The 19,679-nt window shown below is 41.3% G+C and overlaps 2 protein-coding genes across 5 annotated transcripts; one reads left to right on the top strand and one right to left on the bottom strand.

Annotated features, from left to right (window-relative positions):
- Positions 1-205: 205 nt before the first annotated feature.
- fbxo43 (F-box protein 43) lies at positions 206-4,815 on the bottom strand. Of its 3 annotated transcripts, XM_030749682.1 has the most exons (7): positions 4,685-4,815; positions 2,968-3,535; positions 2,708-2,838; positions 1,879-2,622; positions 1,406-1,508; positions 969-1,163; positions 206-811 (listed from the first exon to the last, which is right to left on the bottom strand). In XM_030749682.1, exons 2-7 carry the CDS (start codon positions 3,496-3,498, stop codon positions 566-568), a joined length of 1,950 nt encoding a protein of 649 aa, XP_030605542.1. In that variant the 5' UTR covers positions 3,499-3,535; positions 4,685-4,815; the 3' UTR covers positions 206-565. The 3 variants fall into 3 exon arrangements, with proteins under 3 accessions (XP_030605542.1, XP_030605540.1, XP_030605541.1); XM_030749680.1 differs by having other exon boundaries at positions 208-811; positions 2,708-3,535; XM_030749681.1 differs by lacking the exon at positions 4,685-4,815 and adding an exon at positions 3,750-3,989 and having other exon boundaries at positions 208-811; positions 2,708-3,535.
- A 50-nt stretch (positions 4,816-4,865) lies between these two features.
- On the top strand, positions 4,866-19,422 carry spag1b (sperm associated antigen 1b). 2 transcript variants are annotated; one of them, XM_030749677.1, is made up of 19 exons: positions 4,866-4,920; positions 5,209-5,356; positions 5,867-6,026; positions 6,120-6,242; positions 6,329-6,399; positions 6,592-6,704; positions 6,799-6,904; positions 7,075-7,205; positions 8,536-8,642; positions 8,949-9,084; positions 9,925-10,380; positions 12,126-12,225; positions 12,648-12,800; positions 14,648-14,805; positions 15,646-15,787; positions 16,476-16,602; positions 16,779-16,937; positions 17,646-17,969; positions 18,058-19,422. In XM_030749677.1, the coding sequence occupies exons 2-19, from the start codon at positions 5,211-5,213 to the stop codon at positions 18,181-18,183; spliced, it is 2,838 nt and encodes a 945-aa protein (XP_030605537.1). In that variant the 5' UTR covers positions 4,866-4,920; positions 5,209-5,210; the 3' UTR covers positions 18,184-19,422. The 2 variants fall into 2 exon arrangements, with proteins under 2 accessions (XP_030605537.1, XP_030605538.1); XM_030749678.1 differs by lacking the exons at positions 4,866-4,920; positions 5,209-5,356 and having other exon boundaries at positions 5,904-6,031.
- Positions 19,423-19,679: the final 257 nt, after the last annotated feature.

Raw genomic sequence — 19,679 nt, 5'->3', positions numbered from 1 at the left:
GTATTTACATATAATTTAAAAAAAAAAAAAAAAAAAAAAAAAAGCGGGGGGCAGGTGTCAGTTAAAATGTCATACCACTAGATGGCACCAAACACTTATTTTTGCAGATTACAGAGGGACACAATCCTTAGAAATGAAGCAAAGCACACAAGTAGGGGGAAAAACAAAAATATACTATATTGCCAAGTTTATTTTAAAACCGATCTAGAAAACATGTTGGTAAAAGCTGAAAATCTCCAGAGTATCAAAAAAAAATATATATGTATATATATTCTGTACAGTCAGTGCATAGAAAAATACATCAACAGCAAAATGAAGTCATTTCATCTCCTGGTAAAACCTCCTTCACAGGCATAATTAAAAGTATACAAGTAAGAACTTTATCAAAAAAAAAAAGGGAAAGGGGAGGATGGGATAAGCAAAGAGAAACACAAACAAAGATCGAAGAGTACAGACACTGCTCATGTACTGCTTACAAATCTGTTGCTGCTTATTGTCATCTGAAAACTGGCAAAAAAAAAAAGTTAAAGTGACTAAATGCAGCACAGCAAACAGGAACAGAGTTTCATAACCTTCTAACATTTCGCTTGCTTTGAGCACTTCCTGGAAGTACGTCCCTCCTACGACGGCCTGCAGACTGACTGCCGCACTCTTTGGAGCCATGAGAAGTACACAAGCATGACATGCAAAACTGGAATCCACAGTCAGCTCTGCTGCACACGCCCTCCCCTTTGCCCGAATGACATCTTGCGGGATGCTGACATCTCGGACAAGGCTTGAGGCACTCATCATTGAAGAGGGTTTTAGCAACCTGGGAGGAAAAAGATTTATTGAAATTGCTTCTGATAAATGTTTGATAAATACTTTCATTTATATTCAAAAAGAAAAAAGTGTTTGTACCGTACCTTGCACTGAAACAAAAACAGGAAACGTTTCAGGAAATCCAGTTTAATGGTTTTCTGACTCACCTCCAGAAATTTATCCCGTTTGCCGCTGCTGCCTGAATGCAAGGCGCTGAGCTGCAGTGTTTCTAAAGTGCTGTTTCCTGACTGTGGAGTGCAGTAGCTGGAGGTCCTGGACTGGGCCTGAACTGTCTTCAAGGCTGACCGCTTAACCAAAGTGACTCTGGTCTCTACATCGTTGACGTGGACAATGCCACCAATCTATGAGACGACAGCAAAAAGTTCAAAGTCATTTCAACTGTTAGTCATCATAGCTGACAGTGATGGAAATGCAAATAACACAGATTCATTTCAGACAAATACTGCTGTTGTACTGGTGTACATATGCACCAATGTCCACAGAGCAAATGCTATGATAAATACCCATTTGGGCCACAAAACAAAAGCGACAGTGCTGCCCACAAACACACTCATAAGGCCTTTAGGCATAGCCTGCCTCTTACCTCCAGAGCAGCCTCCACTTGACTCAGGTGGCTTCTTCTCCTTGAGCTAGCTAGCTTGTCTTGCTGGATAATTTGATTCCAGCTTTTGCACACTCGGCCGCACCTGTCAAAACAAATATACAGGTATAAGATCAATATTTTCAGCTATCTAAACTTTTTTGATCACATTAGCTTGTTTTACAAATTAAACTTCTGATTTTATTGAAAACTTGCATTGTTTATATGTCATAAACACTGTCATATACGGACAAGTGTGTTTCTTCATCAGTCAGTGTGATAATTCCACAGGATTCTGCAAATTATCATAATGGATTTTATTTAACCATTTACAAATTAGCCATGAATTTACTGAATGCCAAAATGAGAATGGAGATACACAGCCTGTGATAAGTAAGGCTGATGAGATGTGATATGGTCTGTAACAACATTGTAAGAGTAAATAAGATTTGGAAATGTGAACATAAACTCAGCACCTGTAGACACTCTCAGAGTCCAGCTGGCAGAGTATGAAAGCCAGGATGTGCCTAAGGTTCCTCTTCTTCAGCTCTGTGAGCACATCCACCCTCTCTAGGCCCATCTTCCTGCCGATCAGCCCTGCTAACGGCATAGTGGTCCTGAATGTCACCGGGGTCTTGGTCAGTGCTGCTGCAGACTTAAGTTGCTCCTTCAGGCTTGGACTTTGACCAGCCAGCACCTGGGCATTGTGCTGACACATAGCATATACCAGCTGCAGAGCTGGAGTCAGAGAGAGGTTGACTGGAGTTGTCCTCAGAGGGGTGATATCTGTATTATCAGGGTCTGTACAACAAGGCGTCATGTGTTCTGCCTTGATTCTAGTCACTCTTAGTGGGGTGGTATTGTCTTGTTTTGCTAAGGCCAAACTATCACAGGCCATGTTATTACCACATTTAACAGGGAGGACACAGCGAGGGGTGGCATCCTCAGCAAAAACCTCATCTTCTTTAAAACGGCTGTGACACTGATAAGGATGATGGGTTGGGTCATCCTCAGACTGAGAGCTACCTTCTTTAAGTGTAGAGAGCCTGTGCTGACGCTGAAAACGGGAGCGCCGCTTTGCCTCTGTTGGATTTGGGGTTTCAAAGTTTCCTTTGGAGGCAGAGAGCAGCAGCTCCTGGAACGAGCCATCATGGTCCACCGAGGAGTCTTGGGATTTATCAAGGGTCACTGAACTGAAACCACTGTCCTCGCTCACAGACCTGTTTCAACACCAGAAAGGGGTTAATACATGTGCGTTTAAGTATTTTAAATGATCATTTTCTGTGTCAATAAAACACCACATACCTGAAAAAGTTGGGTGTGGATGATGGTGTGTACAAGACACTTGAGCTATCATACAGATTATCCGTCAAGCTGCCCAATGGTGATTGAGAGTTTTCTTTAGACACAGGCAGGAACTGGTTGAAGCCGGGAGCCTTGACATTACATTGATCAGATGCAGAAATGCACTCCCTGATATCTGCATCTGAGAGTGAGACCCATCTCTCGAAACTGGGAAGGTGACCAAGGTTGTGCTTACCATCTTCAAGAGTGGAGGTCCTCACCTGTGTGAATAGAACGCGGCGTTTCCTGCCAGATAGTGTCAGGTCCTGGTTCACTTTTAAAGGGCTTGATGCCCCCAGCTTAATGTCTACAGAATCAAAAGATGTACTAAACCAGGGTTCAGACCCACTGATGGGGGATTCAGCCTTTCTGGTGCACGGTGATCTTGTGTTGTCATTTTTCCAGTCTGTAGTGGGTTTACACATTAGAAGTCTGTGTCGTAATGAGGAATCTCTTTTGTACACTTTAGGAGTTTCACACCAGCTTACCGTGGATGACTGCAGTACCTTCCTGGAGCCCAAAAATCTGACTGGTTCTCGGACCTTCTCTTTAGGTGTGACAGAAAGTCTGAGGTTCTCTTTAGGAGTTTCATCCAGTTCTACTGGAGACAAAGATCTACAGGAGTCAGCTCCAGTGATGCTGTGCGGGCTCTGGAAAAAACCTGAGTATCCACTGTCAGAGCAGTTATCAAACACACTGTGCTGCCCTTTATAGCCCTCCAGGTGGAGATTAGATTCAGGAGTGCACTGCATTTTCCTCCTCCTGAGGGCGCCCTCAAACACAAATCACCTGCAGACAACAGAATACACAGCAAAAATAACCTTAAAAGTTCATAACTGTTTTAACTGGTGCAGTATATTATGACTTTAACAGAAGCTAAATAAACTAGCTTAAATGCTGTCTGTGTTTCAAAAGCCACAGAAGCTAAATAGCTAAACTAGCTTAAATGCTGTCTGTGTTTCAAAAGCCACATTTCTAAAAAGGTGTCTCATGTTGGACTCACTTTATGGGAAAAAATAAAAAGTTGTCGCCCAAATCTTTCAGTAGTTTTCAGCGTATAAAAGCAGCAGTTTGTCTAACACAGCGTGTCAGAGACAGCTGGCTTAGGGCTGAACGTGCTCAGCTGTTTCGTTGCTATGAGAGCGCGTGCTGCTGATTTAAATCCCCCCTGTCTCGTGCTCTCCGCGCTGCCGCTTTAAAGGACTCCGTGAGCGCCAAACACCGGCTCCTTAACACCGGTTTACTCCCGGTTACCTTCACATTTACCCCCGTCTGAACAAACAAGACACAACAGGAGAATCAGCTGGTAAACAAGTCACAGTTAATCTCACAATGTGGCCACACACACACACACACACACACACACACACACACACAATAATATTAGTAAAATTCACACGAAAATGGATGGTTTATTGGGGTATTAATTTTACAGTAAAAGCTCACACACTGTACCAGTTCAACTTTCCCTTTTTCCTTTCTTTCTGCGGACAAGGTCCGGCAGGACAAACACTAATAATAACAATGATGGAGCTGCTCCATCAAGACAGTCACACTGAGGGACCATAATTAATTTTAATCAGTTACACCTGTGTTTGTCATGGCATGTAAAAAAAAAAAAAAGGTTGCTGTAAATACTTTTTTTTTAAAGCCCGAAAACAACTGTTAATCACCGAGTTATGATTAGGAGGAAATGTAGCTGGGTGTTCCATTTGTCTGCATAGTGTCATCCACATTTATAAATGTAACGGTGGCCAAATATTAGAAAGTAAGCACACTGCATGCAAGCTTCGCTGTTAGCCTCCTGAAACTACAACCACTGCAATGTAATGTCAGTGACCTGCCAGGCACATTTCCTGCATCTTAAATTCAATAAAAAGTTCACGTTTAGAAATAAACGTAATATTTATTTAAAAAACAAAAACAAAAAACACTCACCTGAACTTAAAACTGGGTCCTGACCTCCGTAGGTGATGTTTCTTCAGGCCTCAGCTTGCCCCCCCCCCTCGCCGTTATGTCTGTTTTTCACGTTCATCAGCCACGTTTTCAAATTTGGAGCCCTCCGTTGGCTGTGTCACGTGTTTCCGCTAAGCGCAACCGGCCTTCCGTCCATATGTGGTTGCCATAACAACACACAGCACTTTGTAAATGAACGCTCAGCCAAACAGGAGCAGGTAAAACAGTTTTTCTTAACGCTAACCTTTTTAAACACTAATGTAATATTACATGAATTACTCAAGAGAAACTGCACTGTGCTACGCGACAATTCTACCTTTCCTCAATGTTACTTCCCTAAATACATAACTATTACTATAGCTATTTCTGACGAACTGTTAAAATTAACAGTGACGTTACGTTAGCTAGCTATGAAGCTAGTAGTACATTTATTTAAATATATAAATTCAGAATTGCCATGTCTCCTTTTTTTTGACACGGTTACTGTAAACTGAAATTCTTTGCAGACATGAGTGCAGACGCAGCTTTCTCCCTGCAGAGCCAGCCCACCCCTGTGGACTACAGCGGGAAGGTTCCTGTGGAGCACCTAGACTATGATTACATTGAAAAATGTAAAGATGTAAAATACCTTGAGAAGGTTCTGAGAGTACTGAGGTAAATGCCATCTTCAATATCAGGAAAAACTGAGTTCTTTTCATTCAGCAAATATTCTGTATGTCCTACTTCAGTTCAATTCAATTTTATTTATATAGCACAAATCACAACAAACAGTCCCCTCAAGGCACTTTATATTGAAAGGTAAAAGCCCATTTCTACTTAGTCATGCTCTTTTCGAGCATGTAACTTGAGCGATATAGTGTTGTTGGAGACAACTCAGTGTCCTTTTTCCGTGTTTACCTGTCTACAATGACCTTTTGTTGCTTATTTTTATTGTAGTTTTATATACATGTTCAAAATAAAGCAATCAATAAGTCAGTCCCTTTATATTGTTTGTGAGGTTTTCTTTATGAAGGTTATACACTCACCATCATGTCAAGTTTCACTGATTCTCTTCTTTACTGATATGGTAAAATGCATATGCAATATTGAACCTAGATTATGTACCAGCTATCATCAGTTGCAGAGGGATATGTTCTTTTGGTTTCTTTTTTTATTTGGTTAAAGGTCTGGTGAGGAGGGCATTTATCCTCATTTGATTAAGTTCTGTGAGAGTCACCTGGAGAAACTGGACCCTAGAAGCCAAGCTCTCAGGAAGGATATGCCTGTAGCCACAGCAGCCAGCCTCTCTGAAGACGAGTGGAACCAAATTGCTGATGGGTTGAAAGTATGGTACACGTGTTTTTTTCTTTAAAAAAAAAAAAAATCCAGTTTACTTGCTTTGTTCTCATCTGACTGTTGCTCTGAACACTTTGTTCAGAGATGGCAAGAAGAAACCAAAAAGACTGAAACTTCACTGAAACACCAGTCAGTGTTTGATGATCTAGTGAAAGAAAATGTGCCAGCTGTAAGAGGTTCCAATTGCTTTGTTCCTCTGAGTCAGGTAAAAATTAAGCCATACACAGTACATAACCAGTTACATATATGTTGAGAAGACAGATATTTAAACAAAGCCTTTATTCATTACAGAAAACAGTTCCAAAAGAAAGAAAGAAACCCTCAAAATGCGCTCTTCCACGTGATTACCAAGAATGGGACAAGTGAGTCATGTTGTCGCCACATTTGTTGATTATATTCAGAAGAAAGACCACGCTGTTGCAGCAGCTGAATCCTCTGTACATAAATACTTCCCATGTGCTTTACTTTGTAAAAAGGCTTAAAAGCTAATCTACTTTTTTTACAGTTAAAAAGCTGACCTTTACTCAAGTGTTTATATTTCACTTTCTTTACAGGTTTGATGTGGAAAAAGAATGTGAGAAAATAGATGGAGATATGGACAAAAATGATCCACCAGCCATTGTAAACTCAGGACATCCCATAATCAAGACTAAAGTGGATGCCTCATGTAATGTATTTTGCATAGGAAGTGTTATTTGTTTTGTGGCAATTATTAAAGTGTGTTTTTGTAACATGTGTGGTCTCCTCTACAATATATCCAGTGCTGTCACAACAGGAGAAGCTTGTTCTGGCAAATCGTGAAAAGGACAAAGGCAATGAAGCTTTCAGAGCAAATGATTATGAGGAGGCAGTTGCATACTATTCAAGGTGAGGTTCTTTCAATGACTCATTCATTACAGAAAGCACTTAATGCCTCTTAAAAGGATTTTGTCAGCCATTTACTGTAAGTAGTAGACTGCCATCTTTCATTATAGCTGTAGTTCGTGCATTAATCTCAGTGTAAAAAGAGGTTTGCTTTACTGTTCATTCTATTACAGGAGCCTTTCCATTATACCAACTGTGGCGGCATACAACAACAGAGCCCAGGCTGAGATCAATCTCAAGCACTGGCACAATGCGATGAGAGATTGCCAGAGGGTGCTTGAGTTAGAACCGGGCAATATGAAAGGTACTTTAATGTTTTTTTCTAGAATTTTAACACAATAATGCTTCCAAAATTCAATTCAGTTCAATCATATTTATATAGCACAGAATCACAGCAAACAGTTGCCTCAAGGCGCTTTATATTGTAAGGTAAAGAGAAAACCCAACAATCAAAATGACCCCCTATGAGCAAGCACTTTGCGATAGTGGGAAGGAAAAACTTCCTTTTAACAGGAAGAAACCTCTGGCAGAACCAAAACCGGTTGGGGTGAGGGGAGAGAGACAGGACAAAAGACACAATGTGGAAGAGAGCCAGAGATTAATAACTCATAATTAAATGCAGAGTGGTGTATAAACACACCACACCACACACACACACATACAGTGTGAAAAGTGGTGAGTAAAAAAGAAACACATCATGGGGACCCCCCAGCAACCTAGGCCTATTGCAGCGTAACCAAGGGGTGGTTCATGGTCACCTGATCCAGCCCTAACTATAAGCTTTATCATAAAGGAAAGTTTTAAGTCTAATCTTAAAAATAGAGAGGGTGTCTGTCTCCCCCGAATCCAAGCTGGTTCCACAGAAGAGGGGCCTGAAAGCTGAAGGCTCTGCCTCCCATTCTACTCTTAAGTATCATAGGAACCACAAGTAAGCCAGCGGTCTGAGAGCAAAGTGCTCTTTTTTGGGGTGATACAATACTATGAAGTCTTTGAGATAAGATGGATCCTGATAATTCAAAACCTTGTATGTGAGGAGAAGGATTTCAAATTCTATTCTGGATTTAACAGGGAGCCAATGAAGAGAAGCCAATATGGGAGAAATATGCTCTCTCTTTGTAGTCCCTGTCATTTTGAATCAACTGAAGGCTTTTCAGGGAGCTTTTAGGACAGCCTCATAGTAATGAATTACAACAGTCCAGCCTAGAAGTAATAAATGCATGAATTAGCTTTTCAGCATCACTTTGAGACAGGATGTTTCTAATTTTAGAAATATTGCACAAGTGCAAGAAAGCGGTCCTACATATTTGTTTAATATGTGCATTGAAGGACATATCCTGTCAAAAATGACTCCAAGATTCCTCACAGAATTACTGGAGGTCAAGGTAATGTGATCCAGAGTAAGGATCTCATTAGCCACTGTTTCTATTAATATGTGCATTGAAGGACATATCCTGTCAAAAATGACTCCAAGATTCCTCACAGAATTACTGGAGGTCAAGGTAATGTGATCCAGAGTAAGGATCTCATTAGCCACTGTTTCTAATAAATAAACCTACATTTTTAGATGTGTTATAATTTTAACAACAGCAGCATCAGTGTATGTGATACATATGCAATGTACTTCTTTTCATTAGCCCTGCTTCGTCGTGCTACTGTTTATAATCATATGGGCAACTTCCACATGGCGACTGAAGACCTGAGGATAGTGCTTAAGGAAGAGCCACAAAACGCTGCAGCCACTGTAAGTGATAGGACTGAGGCATGTTCCTGATGTGTCAGTCTACCTTTTATCCACAAGGTGTCACTGTATTTGTGAGAGTTCAGTATTTTAGTGAGTATACCCCTGGAAGGTATTTATGTCACTATTGTAAAATGTAAATAGAGAATGATGTGGCTTTTTCAACAGATCTGTATCAGTGGAGCAGCTCCAGATGTGCCGTGTGTAGCTGTCACCTATAATGACACTGAATGTGTAATAAGTAGGTGTTGGTGAAAAACTGGGTTGGTGAAAAAGTGAGTTCTAACCTGTGAATTGTTTGTGGTTTAGCAATTTTTGTCTCAAATTGAGAAGAAGATGGAGGAATGTCAACCAGAGCAGCAACACAAAGGCAAAAAAATCCTCATCCAAGAGCTAGAAGAGGCAGATGACAACACTGACAGTGAGAGCAAAGCTCATAAGATTGGTGAGATTCTTTGAACCACTAAAAAAATCAATATCTTTAAACACACAGACACAGAGACTATAATGAAGCTAATGGCCATTTATGATTCCCCATCCAAAAATCAATCAAACTGTAAATGTTCCCTACTCTCTCTTTAATGTGAAATTTAATTATTTTTCAGTTCTAGTCAACCTCAGGGAAGTTAGATGTTGTGAGTAAATTAGAAGTGTTGTCCTTAAGTCAGAAAACAATTGTGCGTTGTTACTTTTCACTAATAAACCTTATTGTCCTGAGATCCTCTACTAATAAACAAGCAATAAACCTTGTTTATTAGTGAAAAGAAACAAAAAATTCCATTGAAATACCAAAATACTCATTTAATTCCCAACATTTGATGTAACTGAAGTCTAGGACTACTCTAATTTACGTAACTTGAATGGAGTGCTAAAATGTAAGTTTATAGCAGAATGTATTGTGTCTTTATGGCTGTGCTTAATTTAGTAACTGAAGGATTTGCACTCTTACACAGTCATAATTTATATAGAGCTATGTGGGGACACTACAACATTGCTGGTAATAGTTGGGCTTTAATCACATCTCCTTCTGTCTGCTGTCCTATTGATAGCAGAAACTCGCCTTGTCCCTTTGGGTGAAGTAATAGTGCGTGCATGTGGGTTTTCTGCCCTACGCCCACACAGCCTTTCCACTGTTCAGAGTCGCTACTTCCTTGAACTGCCAGTGGCTTTGGGTCATGTGTTTTTCTCCACTCACACTATGATGTAACTGCTGACTCTTTCCTGTGGGTGTGTCTTCCCCCTTCTTTCCCTCCCTCCCTCCGCGTCTCCCCTCCCTCCCTTCCAGCTTTTCCGGTTCAACCTAGCCAGCCTGTGGGAGGGGAGGAGAGCTCAGCTACTCCTGCCGAAAGTGGAGACATGGGAAACACGCATAAAAAGCCCTACGGCAGAGGGGACGGGGGTCCACACGCCGAGTCCAACAACTCCCACTATGACCACCGGAGGAACAGAGGAGGCAGCTCAGACAAGTACAAAGTCTCACAGGACTCTAAGGAAAAGATAACCAATGGATCAAGCAAGAGGGGCTCGACAGCTTCAGTTCAGGGTGATCAGAGCAGCAGCGGTAAGGCAACTCCAGTTGGAGGAAATGCTAGAGAAACTGTCAACCTCGATGCCCCATGTGGGGCCCTGCCCCCACCCCTCGCCCGGCTAAAGAACGAAGGAAACCTGCTGTTTAAAAAAGGACAGTTTGCTGATGCATTGGAGAAATATTCACAAGCCATTCAGGGCTATACAGATTCAGGTAAGACTTAGTGGTTGTCACTGTTGACAGTGTTGTTAATATTTTAGAATATCAAGAAAGGACTATTTTTATTTAATATTATATGGTCAAGTTCCTGGAAGAAGTTAACTGCGTGCCACCACGTCAGTAAACATTTTCGCTTATATCATTGTGTTATAAACTGACTGTGACTAGGAACAAATGAGTCATAGTTGAACTGATTGACTGTTTTCTCAACTGTTCATTCATCACCATATTTTAATAACTATTTTTATGGTGTTAAATGGTAGATGCACTTGAGCCTGTGTCTATTTAATGTAACTGTAAATCAGGGGTCATGGTCTATAATGCTAGTGCTCCAGTTATATTTGTCACGTTGTAACACTGCAGAACCTTTCACATGAAAACAGAATATCAAAAATCATTTTTGCCATAGAAAAAAATCCACATAAACAAGTCAGAGTTCTCAGTTCAGAGTTCACATTAGTGTATGTACAGTTTCGAAACATGATCCAAATTTTCAGGAAGCTCCATTACGATGTTTGGTGGTGTATTTAGTGACTTTGTCCCACAAATGATGCAGTGTGGCAGCATGGAGACAGTGCTCCTGTTTTAGTCTAGTGCTAAGCCTCTCAGCTCAGGTCAGTCCAAGTCACATGACCTCTAACCACTCACTGTGAAATTGAATTTGTAGGACTGCAGCTATAATTCTCACAGAGAATGAGAGGGTGAGCAGTCAATGGAGGGAGAGGAACCTCTGCTCATCCTCCCTCAAACAAATGGAGTGCATCTCTCTCTGTGGGCTGCCATAATGTACTCAGTAAACTGGAAGTGAATGTGAAAGTGGCTGAGCATCATCTATCTGGATTACTGTGGGAAACACAACATATGTGAACTAATCTTTCTGGTCTGTCAGAAAGACAGTTTAGATCTGTAACAAACTTTACATGATCTGCTGTCGCAATGGCCTCACTAAGTGCGTGCAGTTGCTAAAACATCATCATCATTACTGCCGCACCGAGTCATCTTCAATAATCTGTTCTCATCTGATGGGACTGCACACTAAATGAATGCATTTAGTGTCACAGAAAAATGTTGCTCTGTAACATGCAGTGTAGACCTGTGTGATTTGCTTAACACTGTGATAGTGATGAAAGCACTGTGAAATTAGTGTGAGGCAGGTGGAGAGAAAAACAGCATGTGCAGTTTTGCCTAAGTGGGTTGTTGAACTCTCAAAGGAAAATGTGGTTTGACAAGATTCCTGTGATCACCATGTGCCCTGTCTACAAGTATTTACTCAAAGTATCACTCTTTTAAAAGACCAAGGTGCAGATATATTGTCATGTTACAGGCACCCTGCCTCTTGTTTCTCAAGAGAGAACAAGTAAAAAAAAACCTGCAGATAAAAGCTAGTAAAATGGTTACATTAAAAAATATATGCGTGAATGCATGTCTGTCACTTTCTATTCATTAGTCTGAAATAGAAGAAATGCTAGCTCATTATCTTATAAAACTGGTTTTGAAAGTCACTTCTGATATGCTGAGGTAGTTTCTTGATTTCATCATTATACCACGTTTCTATAGTTGCTCACAGAGCTCATTAAACAGTCGATTTAGACAATAAATGCATGATTCATAAACACAGCCATACTTTTTCAGTCTCTTTGGGGTTGTATTCCAGCTCCATAACAACTGCCAAACTCCATATGCTTTTTCCAAGCTGTGTATTATATTTGTGACATTTGTCTCTTTTTTTTTTTATGCAGGGATTGATAGTCCAGAAGATCTATGTATTCTATATTCCAACAGAGCAGCTTGCTACCTGAAAGATGGCAACAGTCAAGACTGCATACAAGACTGCACAAAGTGAGAGAATTTATAAACTTCCACCACTGTGTAGATAAATGCCACGACTCTTCCTGGGTTTAAGTCTAATCTTAAAGATTAAACTGCTACAAATTTTCTGCAAACCACCTCCTCATATAGCAACCTCAGTAGAGGATCTCAGTTCATTTATGAGGGGGAGGGGAATTGCACTAGGGTGTGTTGTAAGGGATTGTAATTAATCTCTTTAGAAGTGGTTTTATAAGCCAGAGACTTGGAATAACATGAAAGTCTTTAAATATACATGATGTGTTTGCAGAATGATTGCGTGGTAGCAAACTTGGATCACACCTTTAGACTTGTTTAAAACACGTACAGACACACCCTTTACCCTAGCACTGATAGCAGGGGCATCAGACTTGATCCTTTGCTCCTGTCTCATCGCATCTATTTATACCAACCAGAGCTCTGGAGCTGCAGCCATTCTCCCTCAAGCCCCTCCTGCGCCGGGCCATGGCTTATGAGTCCCTGGAGCGTTACCGAAAGGCCTACGTGGATTACAAGACCGTCCTGCAGATAGACATCAGTGTGCAGGCAGCTCACGACAGCGTCAACAGGTATAACCTTTACCCTTCACCTCAGCTAAAAGGCTGCTGAAAACGGGGTATTCTAACAGTCCATGAACATTTTAAAGAGGAACAAAAGGTATCGCAAAAGCAAGTATTTGAATATTATAGTGCCCTTGTCTGCTGTTTTACTATATAAATGTATTTGCCATCAATTTTAAGTCAGGCTGACACAAACTGTCATTAGGTGTAACAGACAAGAAAATAAAGAGGCAAAAGAGATATGAAGATTTTATTGCTCCATCTGCCTGCTGTATTTTTCTCATTTGAAAGTAATTGAAATTGAAATCCAGAAATGACACTGTAACATAATTATAAGACTAAATCTTAGCAAATCATGTTAACCAATACATGCAGGCTAATTAGAGACTAACAGATTTAGCTGGTCAAATGCAGCTCCGGTTAGGGGCTAATCGTGGCTCTCAGACTGTGTGTCCCTTCTCTATTACGCAACACGGAAACTCACCTGGCTGACTTGTGTTCAGGAGTACCAGAGAGTCAAAGATTTCATTCATGCCCACATACACTATGTTTCCAAAAGTATTCACTCACCCATTCAAATCACTGAATTCAGGTGTTCCAGTCACTTCCATGGTCACAGGTGTATAAACCAAGCACCTAGGCATGCAGACTGCTTCTACAAACATTTGTGAAAGAATGGGTCACTCTCAGGAGCTCCAGCATGGTACCGTGATAGGATGCCAGCTGTGCAACAAGTCCAGTTGTGAAATTTCGTCACTACTAAATATTCCACAGTCAGCTGTTAGTGGTATTATAGCAAAGTGGAAGTTATTGGGAACAACAGCAACTCAGCCAGGAAGTGGTAGGCCACGTAAAATCACAAAGCGGGGTGAGCAGATGCTGAGGCACATAGTGCGCAGAGGTCGGCAACTTTCTGCAGTCAGTCACTACAGACCTCCAAACTTCGTGTGGCCTTCAGATTAGCTCAAAAATAGTGTGTAGAGAGCTTCATGGAATGGGTTTCCATGTCCAAGCAGCTGCATCCAAGCCTTACATCACAAACTGTCGGATGCAAAGCGTCAGATGCAGTGGTGTGATGCACGCTGCCACTGGACTCTAGAGCGGTGGAGACGAGTTCTCTGGAGAGATGAATCTCCATCTGGCAATCTGATGGATGAGTCTGGGTTTGGTGGTTGCCAGGAGAAGGGTACTTGTCTGACTGCCAAGTATAAAGTTTGGTGGAGGGGGGATTATGATGTGGGGGTGTTTTTCAGGAGTTGAGCTCGGCCCTTTTGTTCCAGTGAAAGGAACCCTTAATGCTTTAGCATGCCAAGATATTTTGGACAATTTAATACTTCAAACCTTGTGGGAGCAGGAATGGCCCCTTCCTGTTCCAACATGACTGCACACCAGTTCACAAAGCAACGCCCATAAAGACATGAATGAGCGAGTTTGGTGTGGAAGAACTTGACTGACCTGCAGAGTCCTGACCTCAACTCAATAGAACGCCTTTGGGACAAATTTGAACAGAGACTGTGAGCCAGGCCTTCTCAACCAACATCAGTGTCTGACCTCACATATGTTCTTCTGGAAGAATGGTCACAAATTCCCATAGATGCTCCTAAACCTTGTGAAAGCCTTCCCAGAAGAGTTGAAGCTGTTATAATTGCAAAGGATGGGCCAACATCATATTAAACCCTATGGATTAAGAATGGGATGTCACTCAAGTTTATATGCGTGTGAAGACAGATGAGCAAATACTTTTGGCAATATAGTTTGTATACACAGCGTTAAACAGTAAGATGTAAACTCCTCGTGAGCCTTTTCAGTGTTTTGTCTGTGTGCCGTAACATTGAATGAACCATGATTTCCTCCAGGATCACACGGCTGCTAATTGAGCAGGACGGGCCAGAGTGGAGAGAGAAACTTCCCGAGATCCCTATGGTACCTCTGTCAGCTCAGCAGCACCGCAGAGAGGAGCCACCCAGCGCTGAGGTCCTCCAGGCTCGAGCAGAGAAGGCTGCTAGGGATGCAGGTCTATTTTTTGTTCTTTTTAAAGAGTCATAATTCTGAATTAATGTTTGTCCCCAGAAACACAGGATTACACCTACTAATGGGAGTCAGGGTTAGAAATACACTTTTTGTTAGATACTAAGCAGTATTTGTTTATCACTAAGCTGGGACATGGCAGTATAATATTAGGGAGAGTAGTTGAGAATTTTTTACATACAACAACTATGATGAGTTAATAAAATCTAATGTCGTATGCTCCTCATTTACTACATCCAGCAGTTGCAAATGAACTGGAATATTTTAATTTGAGTAACATTTTCTTGAGTAGCTTTTTTTTTTCTGATTGTAGCTACCTTTGCTCAGTTTTTGAACCTTTCATCTGCTTGACACAGACATACAGTAGAGGAATAAAAGCGTCCTCCTGTTGTGATGGGAGGAAAATGCGAAAGGCCTCATTTTTATATAAGTGGACATGTCACCTCTGTTCACTGACCATGCAGTTTCTCTGCTCCCAAGGCTTTTCTGTGGATGTTATTTTTAACGTCTAATAAAAGAATAGACCTGCTGGCACAATTTTTCCTCCCTGAAGACGCTCTGCAGCAGATTGATTAGCCCTCGGTCCACACCGTGACTGATTGCTGACTTAACTCTCATGGCTGATGTCCAGCTGGCACAGCAGTAATTTCAAGTGCTTAAACCCTCCAGCTGTGTAGCAACAGGCTTATAAAAGCAAGGTCAATTAAAATGTATTGCAAGTGTCAATGTGAATATATGACTGCAAAATGGAAGCGAGTGTTCTGGTCTCTGTTTGAATAAGCAATATTTAGTAACTACTTAGTCATCATTTTGCTTTGTCTTCTAGAGAGGAGAGCAGAAGTCTGTTTTTCAGCTTTGAAGCAAGAGGGGAATGATTTTGTGAAGAAGGGCCAATACCAGGATGCTCTGGGAAAGTACACAGAATGCCTTAAGCTAAAGCCAGAGGAGTGCGCTATCTATACTAACAGGTTAGTGGCTTCATTCTCACCTTGACATGAACATACACACTCTTTTATTCTTTTATTTTCTGTTCCTTACATTTTCTGCTACTGGTTTGCCTTGTTGTCAGAAAACAGCCATAAAAATCCCCAAATTAGTTTGAATAAAGAGGCTGATTAATGATCCCTAGCTGTCATTTGTCAGGTTTGCATTCAGCTCTGTATCTAATCCCAGCCAGTCATCCCACCTGTCACTGCTGCCAAATTAGTGTGCATTGTTGGTAAATTGGAACAGAACACAATAGTAGGTAGACGGTGTTGATCGTGTCACAGAAGAAACTGATGACGTGAATATTTTCCTATTGTGTGTTGGTGTTTGCATGTGCTTGTGGAGCTCTGCTGTGGAAACAGCTTGTATGTACAGCCACACCAGAGCAAATACCCATATGCCACACAGCTGCTCAGACCCAGTTGGGAACAAAAAAAAACAACAACAGCAAATTCATTTAGAAAAAGGGCTCCAGGAGTACATTTCTGAGCTGTAATTTTTATTTCTCATCTTCATAAGAAAATGATCTTCTCATGCCTTCTGCTGTTATTCTAAACCCTGATTCACAGTCGATGAGTCACAAACTCATGATGCCTTTGAGTCACGCATCAAATGTGATTAGCTGCTGGTGACAAAAATAAAAATCACAAGTGACGTGTGTATTTGCAGAGCTCTGTGCTACTTGAAACTGGAGAGGTTTGCTGAGGCCAAGCAGGACTGTGATGCAGCACTGAAACTGGAGCCAACCAATAAGAAGGCGTTCTACAGACGAGCCATGGCCAATAAAGGCCTCAAGGTGAATAGAGCTGGACTTTAATGACTAATGCCATAAGGGAGTATTTTCTTTTTATGGGGTGGCTGAAGAGTAAAGGTCTAAAATGTTCCTTTCATATATTTCATACCTAAAGCTGTTTTTTTTGTGTGTCTGTGTGTGTGTGTCTGTGTGTGTCTGTGTGTGTCTCCCTCTTCCAGGACTACCTGGCATGCAGCTCTGACCTGCAGGAAGTGCTGCAGCAAGATCCAAATGTCCAGGAGGCTGAGAATGAGCTGGAGGAGGTCACTAAGCTGCTCAGACAGAGTCTGGCCAATGCTTCACCAGCCAAACCCAGGAAGCCTGTCCCCATCACAGAGGTCAGTACAGTTTTTGTTTTTATTTAGATTTTTTTTCTTCACTGCATTCATTCATTCATTCATTTTTCATTGCATCCAACAGACAACTTTAGAGTCTACATGCTTAAGTAGTTAGGAGGTACAGGTATTGTGATAGAGGGGCACTGAAGGATCATGACTCATGGCCACCAAGCCTCCCTTGAATAGTGCTATTAATGATCTAATGAGGAATAAAATACTCCAATTAAAAAGCACCAAATTGAAGCATGAGTGGGGCTCGATGTGCTGTAAAGCAGCACCTTATGTTTATGCCTTTAACCATTTTCAGCTTATTGTTACAAGAGAAAAGGGGAAATAGAACACAGCGAAAGCTAAATTATTTTCCATCCATCCAGTGCCCAGACCTGCCTCTTCCTGGCCACCTCCTCCAGTTCTTCTGGGGTACACAAGGTAAAGAGTGGCTGGGCTCCAAATATTTTCCCAGTTTGCTAAAAGGCTACTGAGTGTTATGAGGATCTCTTTTGCTTCAGCTTTAGCGCTTCAGTAGGGAAAGATGGAAGCTTAAAGTGTCTCAGATCTGATCACTGCATCCCAGACAAATTTTTAAAAAGAGGCAACGAATGCTGCAGATTTCCCTGATTGTGACTCACTGACTATGACCGGCTTTCTTCCTCTGTCTTTCCTCTGCAAATTTATCATACATATAAATGTACCACCCTCCTTATTCAGGTTGAGGATGACGAGAATGTGACAGTTATCCCCAACTCAGAGAACAGCTGCAGAGGAGAGGACATCACCATCAACCTCCATCCCACCAGCGCCTATGAATTTGGCCAGTCTCTGAACGCAGCTCGCTGCACTGGAAACACAGTGGCCTGCGCTCAACTACTGGCCTCCATGGCACCGGAAATGCTTCCCCAGTTCCTGAGCACCCAGCTCGATGGACACACCATCAGCTTCATCATGCAGGCCCTGGACTTACACCTACTGGAGAAAGACCCCAACCTCGTCTACCAGCACCTCAGCCACCTGTACACCGCTGAGAGGTTCTCGGTAAGATTTACATGCAAATATGGTTTTGTTAATGAAAAGATTTTGTAAGTAATCCATGTGGTGATAAATGACGATATGCTGTTTGCAGGTTGCACTAATGCTGCTGGAGGACGAGCGTCACCACATGACTCAGCTATTTGAGCATCTCTCAGCCGTGCAGAGCACACAGTTCACTAAGAACGATGTTCAGAACCTGGCCAACAAATACATCTGACCCTCCCCTCCCTGCTACCTTGCTGCATGAGCTCCTCTACCACTGCTCTTGGATCTATGCAAAACACTGCACAAGAACTGAATACACAAAGGCAGGATGCTGCAGAATGAGCATTACAATGGAACTGAGTTGGTTCACTCTACTCGTCTGTATGTTTCCATGACGGTATAAGAAATCTATTTTTCTCTCCAGAATGTTTTGCTATGCAGCTTTACTTTTGTACCACCATGAACCATTTGCATTTTACAACAGGCATACAGTGGGACACAGTGGACCTTTCACCTTAGTGTATTGATAAATTGGGTTCAATGTGCTGTTATGTAACACAACAGGCAGGTGTTTCCTCACTCCAGGCAGTAGCTTTTGCTCAGGAAAGGCTTCCTAGAACTGGATTCAGCTGATCTGCTCTCTGAACCCAGTTTCCTAAAAAACCAGCTGCCGCATACCAAATGTTATTCAGTGCATGTCAAAATATAACTCAACATAAAGCTAATTTACTTCCAAGTTTAAAAATGTGTCTTTGCTGCATATAAAAATAACTATTTTGCTATGACCACATGTACTGTATGAGACCTGCATGCCTCACTGCTGTTCCTGTGAGTATAACAGAATCTCCTGAACTTACAATGTTGTATGAAAAAAAAAAGTTTTCTCTTCATCCATCTATGCAAATTAGGCAGGTCTTTGTGTCTTCACCCTGTGGAGTGACATTGTGCTGTTCAGCCTGTTTACCTGCACCATCACCTTCACAGCAGATGCCAGCAAACTGGAGAGAAGCAGCATCTTTATGAGATGTGTGCCTTGGATTTCAGTCTAGGAGTCGACTTACATTTTGGTGAGCATATAGGTACTCAAAGAGAAAGTCTATATCATTCTATAGCTTTAATCAACTTGGATTTATCATTTATATATATATATATTCGCTTCAAAATCAGAATTGTTTTAAATGTGTAATTTATTTCTTATTTAAAGTCATTCTGTCCATGTTCTAAGTAATAAACATAAAATCTTTCTGTAATGTAAATCTAAAGGATGCCTGAATCCAAACTATTCTGGTTTCTAATGTTTCATTAATTCTACATGAATGTAAAGTTTAGCATAAGGAGACAAATTTGGGGGCAGGAGGCAATAATTCTACATATTCCAGTTTCTCTTCACAGTAGTTTTTAAAGTTTTGTTTCAGTAGAGTTGAAAAAATATATATTCTCAGAGGGCTACTCAATAAACTGGAAAATATGGTGTTTTTCTTCTTTATCTCATAAGTTTAAACATCTGTGAAAGCTACAGAAATGCACCCACAAAAAATGCAATGGCATGTTTTTTTTTGTCATATATACACTGTAATGATATAGGATATTCATATTAAACGCAGCAAAACTTTCAAATAATGAGGTCGGTGTATGTGCAAGTAATCCCTGTGATCCAAAGTATCAGGTGTCATACTGCTCTGAACACTCTTGGCTCTCTATGACATCAATGAGAGCAGATAGCCCTAA

The sequence above is a fragment of the Archocentrus centrarchus genome, chromosome 16 (assembly GCF_007364275.1).
Source record: "Archocentrus centrarchus isolate MPI-CPG fArcCen1 chromosome 16, fArcCen1, whole genome shotgun sequence".
NCBI lineage: Eukaryota > Metazoa > Chordata > Actinopteri > Cichliformes > Cichlidae > Archocentrus > Archocentrus centrarchus.
Note: the sequence above shows the minus strand (reverse complement) of the source record. Positions and strands in the feature narration are given on the sequence as shown.